At 35.4% G+C, this 10,069-nt stretch overlaps 1 protein-coding gene across 6 annotated transcripts; it reads right to left on the bottom strand.

Annotated features, from left to right (window-relative positions):
* Window positions 1-10,062, bottom strand: LOC122566771 (glycerol kinase). Of its 6 annotated transcripts, none has more exons than XM_043724482.1 (12): window positions 9,506-10,062; window positions 7,105-7,412; window positions 3,214-3,293; window positions 2,656-2,914; window positions 2,367-2,584; window positions 2,024-2,236; window positions 1,839-1,949; window positions 1,502-1,758; window positions 1,221-1,426; window positions 1,007-1,150; window positions 851-937; window positions 1-357 (listed from the first exon to the last, which is right to left on the bottom strand). In XM_043724482.1, the coding sequence occupies exons 2-12, from the start codon at window positions 7,277-7,279 to the stop codon at window positions 260-262; spliced, it is 1,848 nt and encodes a 615-aa protein (XP_043580417.1). In that variant the 5' UTR covers window positions 7,280-7,412; window positions 9,506-10,062; the 3' UTR covers window positions 1-259. The 6 variants fall into 6 exon arrangements, with proteins under 6 accessions (XP_043580417.1, XP_043580442.1, XP_043580431.1 ...); XM_043724507.1 differs by lacking the exon at window positions 9,506-10,062 and adding an exon at window positions 7,777-7,791; XM_043724496.1 differs by lacking the exon at window positions 9,506-10,062 and adding an exon at window positions 7,585-7,731.
* Between the last annotated feature and the right edge of the window lie 7 nt (window positions 10,063-10,069).

Genomic DNA, 10,069 nt, shown 5'->3' with positions numbered 1-10,069 from the left:
TAGCTGTTTATTGTGTCGCGCTTCATTTAATTAACTATATTGATTTCTTTTGGCAAAGTTTGAAATTATAGGTAGTTCTACTGAATCAAAGCTGTCTTTACCTGTATTACTTTTTCGTTTTTTAATCGGTTACTGATGGTCATATTTTGATCTACTATTCATAATTAAAGCTTGATAATCATACTCCTATTTGCATTTGTAATACAATATAGGCTATCTGCTATCTAAGTGATCCTCCATTGTAACAATATGAATGTTGTCACCGATTTTTCAAATAATAACTTAATCGTAACAAAATAAAGCTTGTCATTAAGAACCAACTTGCAGGGACCGATGCCAGTACGTAATATCTTTCGTCTGGAACATTAAAGAAGCAAACACATTAAAATTTCCCGAGGATTCCCAACAATTAATAGAGCTTTCATATAAAATTCAATTGTGGATTTTGAATTAAGTTACGAAACCACAGGCTCTCACACGATTTCACTCATACATAGATATACGTATGCTTATAAACAACAACAAGATATTCGAGGTCATATATTTATTTATGAACAGAAGTCTGGGACAAGGATTTAAGGTAAATATTAACAAACCATTCCATAGTACCAAGTCGTTATTAAACAATCTAATACAAATTAAATTAATTTTAGCATTTTACAGGGAAAACCCATTGCCATCAAACAAATACTGACTCTTTTTATTTATGACCATGATACGTTTACAATAAGCGCATGCAGGTGAAGGGTAGGAATTCAATAACGAATTAAATTACGGCGGAAAGTGAGGAATATAGCTTTAAATGTACCCGAAATCTCAGATCTTACTTGCTCGATATCATAAAATTTACCTGTCATTTGGTCAGATCTCTTTACTGCCGCCCAACCTAAACTTCTTTCAACTGCCATTTTCCATTTTGTATACCTAGCATCTCTCTCTATAGAAAGAAGAAAAACATTTCGTAAAAGATAAAATATAGATGTCATTAAATTTGAAAGTTTTTTACCTTCTGGTGTGGTCGTTGGTAAAAATGTATCACTGGGCACTCTTTCTATCTCTTCACCTTCTAATTCCCAAACATCTATACCTTCTGCATGCCCTGCAGCCATTGCAGCACCTAACGCCGTGATATCCGGCATCGTTGATCTGACTGGCAATAAGTACAAACATTAATGCACACGTTTGTTTATTTCTGGTAATACTTAATAAGGTGTACTTACATACTGGCGTACCGCAAAGATCTGCTTGCAATTGCATAAGAAGATTATTTGTTGACATTTTTCCATCCGTATTTAACTTAGTCAATGGAAAACCACAATCTTTGTACATAGCTTCTAAAATATCTCTAGTTTGGAAACAAACAGCTTCTAATGATGCTCTTATTATATGCTGTTTCGTTGTAAATGCAGTAAGACCACAAATAATTCTGTAAAAACATTTTTAAGTAAACAATATGTATATCGATTTTATATGTAGCAAGACTTCGTAAAGTTGTACTTACCCCCTCGCATCTTTTCTCCAATATGGAGCGTACAGTCCTGTAAAAGCTGGTACAAAATATACGTCGCCAGTACTGAAAACACTTTGAGCCAAATGTTCGCTTTCATGAACATCCTTTATAAGTTTCATATTATCTCGCAACCATTTAATAGCAGCACCCGCTACTGCAACCGAACCTTCCAGCGCATAAACAGCTGGACTATTTGGACCCAATTGATATGCCACCGTTGTAACTAATCCATGAGAAGAATGCACACGCTAAAAATTGCAACAATTTATAATTCCTAATCACAAAAACTAGAACGAATCACGATATGTTATCTATCTATATTACATACTGTCGTTCCCGTATTACAGAGCAGAAAACATCCACCTCTATATGTATTTTTCGCTTGTCCTTTCTTTAAACAATTTTGTCCAACTAACGCTGATTGCTGATTTCCTAAAATCTAAAAATACGAAGAGTCTTATATGTCTGACACATACATCAATTTTTTCAAATGTCTGTAGAAATGTAACTTACACCAGATATGGTGATACCCTTCAATGGACCAATCGCAATACTTCCGTAAATTTCAGCGCTGCTTTTAATCTCTGGCAATATTTGCATAGGAATGTCGAAATATCTGCATAACGTGGGATCCCATGAGAGGGTCTCTAGGTTCATTAACATGGTCCTCGACGCATTGGTTACGTCAGTAATATATAATCCACCATCTTTGCCACCCGTTAAATTCTGTAACCATTTTTCAATGAATTCTCTGGATCATGAATGTCATCATCTATCATTCCTTTTGCTGTAAGGTATAATAATTGTTTTCGAATCCTAGACAAGCTCTACGTTGAAACGTACAGTACTCACATACCCAAACGATCCAGGTGTCCATCGTGCCCACTTTGCATCGCTTATCTCGCATCGCTTTTCTAACAGTGGGCACGTTATCTTTCATCCAACGAATTTTTAGTGCCGAAAAATACGGGCTCACTGGTAAACCGCATAGTGGTTTGATATGATTTTTACTTTGATCCGGAAATTTGGCTATTATCTGATCGACGATCGGATTCGTTCTGATATCAGACCACACTGGAATAATAGAAGAATTAATAAGCATTATATTATATTACATATATTATATTATGATTATCAATACACACCTATCGCATTATATAACGGTTCACCGGTCATTGAATCCCATGCCAATGTGGTTTCTCTTTGATTTGTAATACCGATCGTTATTATTTCGTTTATCTTCAATCCAAGCACATCCAATTTCCGGACAACATCTTTGATGCACGTCTTTACCGCAAAAAGAATCTCTCTCGGGTCCTGTTCCATCCATCCTTCTTGCGGACTTATTTGTTCTATGTCGATTTGATGAGATGCCACTTCAGCTATGTGTTTTGCATTGAACACCTGCAACGCAATTCTGCTTTATTTCCATTTTATGTTCCTCTTATTTCCGAAAGGTATAGATTCAATTAGTAAACCATTAATGTTAACAACTCTATATACACGAGCAATGTATACATTCATAGCAGGGATCATAACAGTTGTTACAATCCAAATTAAAGAATTTATAGTATAAGAAGTACTATCCCAATTTAAATGATTTCGGTCAAGAATAGCTGGTAGTAAAAGGATTCTACATGAAAAATCAACTCAAGTAAAGTCAACGTCGAATAACTATACACTGTACTGTAAAAATGTCTCACCACAAAGCGAACGGTCCGTGTGCCAACATCAATTACTCCGATAAGAGGGCCCGATTTCTTCGTCAAGTTTGGCATTGTATCTAAAAAGCAAACGTAATATTATTACAGTTACGCGTTACCTTTACAAGATCTGGCAAACACAGTTTTGAATTGTAAAGTAGGAGGAAAAAGGTGAACATGGCATGTGCAATGCACGTCTTACAATTTTATTCAAACAACGTTACTTGCAATCTGATTTAACGAATCTGTCGTACTTCTGTTACACAAAAAGGAGGATTAATAACATAATAAATGATATGCTGTTTTATCATGCTTCATTATATCCTTTGATAACCCGTGAGTAGGTTGAAACGATAATGGTAAGATTAGAAACCAGCTTGATACGTGACATGCGAGAAAATCTTCAAAAGATTTCTCTTAGTCAATAACGCGATTATTAATCTTCCAACGTATTTGCAAAGTATTTGGTAACCTTCGTATATCGAGCTTATGTCACTAAATTTATCTAATGATATGCTACATTGTTGATTAAATCGTTATACAATTGTAAAAACCTGTTTTCCTTCAGATTTTCCATACGGTTTATATACATATATGTACGTATGTAGGCTTGCCAATTTTAAACAGAATTCACATGGATTATTCTTCGATCGTTCACCAATCAATTGTTTCTTATTTAGTTTAGATCGTAGATCTTATTCTGATCTAATCACCAACGTAAGATAAACCGAAGTCTGTTGCAATAGTTCCAAGTTCAATCTTCTCCACTGAATCCAGCTTTCTTTGCACCGATGTAATGTCGTATTAATATTACGAAGATTAAAACGCTTACCGATTAAAGATAAAAAACAGATCGTAACGCTATATCCTTCGATTAAGAAACAAACACATTTCGATCGACTTTATTATCTCGACACCTTCAATTACACATCACGGAATCTCTTGATGAAAAAGTCTAATATCGTTTTTCTCACTTTACAAAAACCTTTACAAGAATTCAACGAAAATTTCACGGCAGATTCTCCCCGTCGCATCGCGTAGTACGAGAGGAGCGGGAGTGAGCGTGTGAGTATCGTTGCGACTTTTTAAATCGGAATAGAGCAATACGGAAGAGGCATGAATTCATTGTCGCTGAAGGCTAATTATCTCTTCCTGCTCTTGACCTGTTCTCCACTTTGCAAAATTTAAGATACGTACCTGTTACAAAAATACTGAAAGGCGCTTCGATACATTAACGAAATATATTGAGTTAATTAATAAAATTATTAAATACGCTTGTCACCCCTTACGAAATTTATTATCGAGCGATGAAATCAATCGCCTGTAGACTTCCGGTTCTATTGCTACTATGTGCATATATGTACTGTGCTTCGGTATATGAACTTTAAACTGGTTTTTCGATTGTCTCGGTGTTGTCTCGGCTCTTCTTTGTAAATCAGTAAGGAGGATTTTATCTGACGCCCCCTGATCGTGAAGAAGCGATAATGGAATTCTTCTATAGATAAAATTTCCTTGCGATAGATGTACAAATGGGTGGCGAGAAAAAGAATTTGTCGGGTAAAAATTAATTGAAGGAAAAATCAGAACTACATAAACAACGCGTTAGTGAAATGATATATGGAATTTTTGTCGTTTTTTTTTTTTTTTTTTTGTTCATTTACTCTGCTGTTATGTGAATCGCTTGTTTAGGCAAATATTATACAGTTTTGTAATTATAAAAATATCGAGATGTGCACAAGCAACCAGTAGCATCATTATCAACGTTGTTTAATTAACTTCATTCGTTCTAATCGTACTAATTTTTCTCCGACATCGTATTGATTCGGCAATATAATTGTAACGTAACTTCAACATCATATGCCTTTTCAAAAGGTCACTATTAAATCCTGTACCCTTCATCAGAGGGACACTAAAAATACGATTGCTCGAAAGACTTTAGCTATCATCCCTTTACAAAAACACCTTCCGACTTGTCTTCCACTATCCTGGACGATCCATCTGGAACCACTCCAGATAGTTTTACTAACAAGTCTGAGACTGGTAGACACCGAAACACACTCTTGTTCCTTCTTATCGCAATGGACTCTCGATCTACCTTCCACCATAACTGCGCTCAATATGCCATGTACCGCCACCATAATTTCCTTAAATCGCAAATTGGCTCCATACTATGCGAATTAAAATTTCCTACCCAATTTTTTTCTCCTACCAAAACAAAAGTAAACCGTGTCGAACGACCAAGGTAACTAGGTCTCCTGCAATTCTCCTGCAGACTTGCTCCAATTTAAGGTACGTATAACATGCGATCTCGGTGCATCGGGAGCTACAGCGCGCAGCAACATAGATATATAGATAGCGATAACCCGAGATGCACACGCGGGCTCGAAACATATCATCTTTCATGCATCGTGATAAAAATGGGCTAGATTGCCCAGTCGCAGAGGTTCGCTCACATTTACAAATGACGATACGTCGTACAAAATATTTTGCCCTCAACTGTCTACACGATGTTGCATAACACACTGCTGCTATAAACGTGCATTTTTACCTTCTACTCCCTATGCTCATCTGTCTGCGAACAGGTTTACGCTCTTCGACCGAGTTATGCTATCGATTTTGCTCTTCAATGGGAAGAAGTGAACGAGAGAGCCCTGAGGAAATGAGGCCCGTCTCATTGTGCAGAACAGAATCATTACTGAAGAAATACTTTCGCATTTTTTAATTTGGGTCATGTTCGAAATTTGAAGATGTCGTTCTTTGTTTAATGTACCGCGACTAGGACGTAAATACATCTTCCTCTATGATTCAAGTTCCCTATTGCTCAACGTTAACGAGTATGTACTTTATATAACGTCATTTATATAGATGATAGTTGTTATATAAATAGTATAGTATATAAATAGCAAGTTAATAGTATATAAGTAGTAATAAATAATATAGATAGTAGTTTATATAAATTTCCCGTTTCAGAAGCCAAAAACTATTTTTTGTATGATCGCGACCTACCTTAAATAACTGATTTGATTAGGTTTACCTTCAAAACGTCTATACGCAATTAGAGAGTGTTTGACGCATACTTTGGCAGAAGAATCAGCAAGATACGAGACCGTCAATCTCGTGAAACTTCGCGCGACACGTTATGCATCACCTATCGTTGCATACACAATGCCAATGCTCCTTGTTCCGATTGCAAAAGCCCATCCATCGTGTTTAAATACAAATATACTTATCATTCTTTGAACGCTACCAATAACTAGCCCAAATAATAATAATGGAGTTTGGAAATTTAAATAATCTCATTTACGACGTTAAAGGCGATCGATCTGAGAATGTAATCAAAATCACAAGCGCGCGTTAAATTGAACATTCTTTCTATCAATCGTTCCTATCCGCTATGCACACGCGCATAAATATATTTATATCTTAATTATACTGTATTCTTACATTTTTAAACAGACTACTAACGCACTGTATAATCATAAGTGCACATATTATCACGTTTTCTTCAAAAGATTCGAATTTCTGATTTTTTACCTTATCTAATATTTCTATTTATATCTCTCAATTTTTGAATTCCAAACAATATCGACGGTTCGAAGATCGACGGACCGAAGATCGACGGATCGAAGATCGACGTTTTTCTATCGTTTATTATCGGATATATCTGATAAAAACTCTGGCTCCACATATAACTCGCGATAAAAAGGATTAACTTACAAAGAATTCGACAACTGGACGAGCACAAGAAAAATCATCGATCGAATGCTGCATCGATGTTACTACCTGCAACGACTGGATGGCTTTCTTTTCTAATTTTCCAAAACTGACAACGATGTAACGATTCCTTTTTACACGTTACAATTTTATCGAAGACAAATCGGCCGGACTCACCTTTCTTGTTGAACGAGTAATACTTGAAGATACTCGTTCTGCGACCGGTTTGCGAGTGGTCTAGCTCCTGGTAGCTCGATTCGTCGAACGTCCCATCTTCGTCCTGTTTCATTTCTTCGTCCACTTCTGAATCCCCGTTTTTATTTGCAATCCCATTCACAATTTCTTCCTCCATGATTAATAGATTAATAATTTAGTGGAAGCGGCACGCGTGCCAATTCTTCGCGAAACAGAAGAATGTTTGCACCGTTGATTTTTTGTGCCCGCCACCACGGTCAGAGTCAAATGATTCGAACACGGTTCTTCGACTAGAAAAGAAAGCGAAGGTCATTTATTAAAATCGTGTTTATTAGCACACCTTCCCGACGCATCGGGCACGCTTCGACCACGAGAATACGCGCGAACCACCGGTGCTTTTGTTCGTTCGCCTTCTGCTTTCCTTGCCTCTTGCTTCGTCTCATCACAAAACTTATTACGTACCGTTCCAAGTTACGTTCCTTCTCGTCTCTCTCTCTCACTCTCACTCTCTCTCTCCCTCTCTCTCTCTCTCTGTCTCGAAAGATACTTGTCCGTTTGTCGCGGTTATCGTCAGCAGCAACAGCGACATTCTAAAATTAACTGTCTATCGTTCGATCCCACCCGCTTTCTCGTAATTCGCGCGTCCCCTATTACCATTGCAGATTATCCGCCGTTATTAGCATTTTCATGAATTCCCGCGCTTTTCAACTGATCCATTCATATCAAAACTAACTGATCGCTACTCGCACGGCCTCGTTTCAGTTTCTCCATCAATGATGTTCAATTTTGTATAGTTATAGTAATAAAGAATTGACTCAATCGGTCTTAATCTGATTCAAGAATCACGGATATAAGCATTCGTTAAACATTCTTGTGGTACAATTGTGATTGTAGCTTCATTTAATAATTATCTAACTGTCAATATATAAAATAAAATCGCAAATACGTAGATATAAATAGATATCTATATATATGTATATATATACGTATAGGTATGCAATAAAGTGCATCGTAAAGCAAACCAGAGTAATAGAATCAAAATAATGCTTCGCTGCTGTGTGAATAGAAGTTTATCATAACAAATACTGTTCAAATATAGACTTCGATAAGTAAAACTTAATACCACAATTTATATAAAAGACGCAATGAAACGTTAAATAATATTAGAAAAACAAAATTTAATACATAGACGTCGAAAAACGATAAAATACAATTACTTATATAAAAATGACAAAAGATAGTCTATATATAACGCTTCCACGGTGATAGTTTTACACGAGTTAAGCGAGCAAATTTTTATGATGCGTTCATAAGGTTTTAAACCATAAGGTACCGGACACATAATGTGGTCTTGTAAAATGGCCCCAATATGCGCTGATCGTACCCGGGAAGCATCTGACTATCCAACAGTAGTTTTAACATCTTGCTCTTATATATAAATTGAACACAAAATCGAACACTAACGAGAATACAAGAGGCAATCGTAGCCACCTAGTGGCAAAATGAGAACTAAAGCTTCTGCTATTATCCACGTGTCGCTGTATTACTTGGCGCGAAAATACAAAAAACTATTTGCGATGGTATAAACAAGCAAATTACTATCAACGTGCACATAATGTCACTATTACATTATATAAAAATTATTGACCGATTTTACGTTATTCATACGTATGTCCGTTTTTAAACAATTTTTATTGAAATAGAAGATTTCATTCAAAATAGAATTTTAAAACATTTCTTTATAAAAGTTGGATACAAGTTATGATATTATAAAAAACGAATTATTCATCCGATAATTGTAGTGTGATTGATTAAAATAACTTGTCTAAATTAAAATACAACCGCAGTACCGATTATATTTGGTGCCTGTCTTTTATCATGTACTTACATATGTAAAACCAATTCATTTTCTAATATGTGATGCAACTCGATCTTCGACAGACGGCACCGATATTAAAATATACTGCGATACGTAGCAATATATAAAATACAGAAGTCAAGTATAATCACGCAAGTTTGCTTTGCAAAATGATTGACCACCACATTTTTCTTTTTTCCAATATCTTGTAATGCAGCAATTAACCATAAAATTGACCCGAGTATGAAAATTTCTATGCATAAGTATATCTCTATGTATAAATCAATGAAATATAGTAACATCTCGTTTTAATATATTCATATATAACTATTTAACGTACGTCACCCACGTGCTATGGAATTATGGGATTGTTATATCATCTTGCGAATTATAACAATGAAAAAAAAACACGAATTATAAATGAAATATCTTTATTGAACAGTTTCTCGTGACTAGTGGTTATATTCGTACGAAAAGAAAAATTGTTGAAGTCATCACAATAAGAAAAACGCGTTGAATACTTACGAAAATGTTACAGTTGACGACCGGCAGAAGAACGCTTAACGCCCCAGTGTGAACGCTGTTATGATCAGTATTTAAATACACGATCATCGACACGTTATCTAATTTAACGCATATCTGGCTGATAGATAATAGGAAATAAAAGTCAAAGAATATTGGCGGCACACGTAATAGAACATGTTACTTGTCATATTGCCTACTCTACTATGCCATAGCTTGTTGTCGTCTGGTGGAGAACTCAAGACACTAGCAGCAGCCACATATTGAAGGTAGCGCAATAAATGGCGATGTTCAACGTGGTAACACTGTATTTACAACAACTGAAGTTCTATTTCCGATGTTTGAAAAAATTGTATTAGAACGCATAGACGGATTGTGATTACTGTTTTCTTCGAGAAATTGATGTGAATACTCTTTATTTTTTTATAATTATACATAGATATCATAATTGTAATAAAATAGAAGTAAGGTATAAACATTCGGAATAAAAGTAGAACATATTAATGTAAAAATATATATGCTACTAAATTACTGTGAAAAGATTAAAATAAAAAAGATATAAATAAG

This window comes from Bombus pyrosoma, linkage group LG1 (genome assembly GCF_014825855.1).
Source record: "Bombus pyrosoma isolate SC7728 linkage group LG1, ASM1482585v1, whole genome shotgun sequence".
Classification (NCBI taxonomy): Eukaryota; Metazoa; Arthropoda; class Insecta; order Hymenoptera; family Apidae; genus Bombus; species Bombus pyrosoma.
The sequence above is the reverse complement of the archived record's forward strand: the minus strand, read 5'-3'. Positions and strand labels throughout refer to the sequence as shown.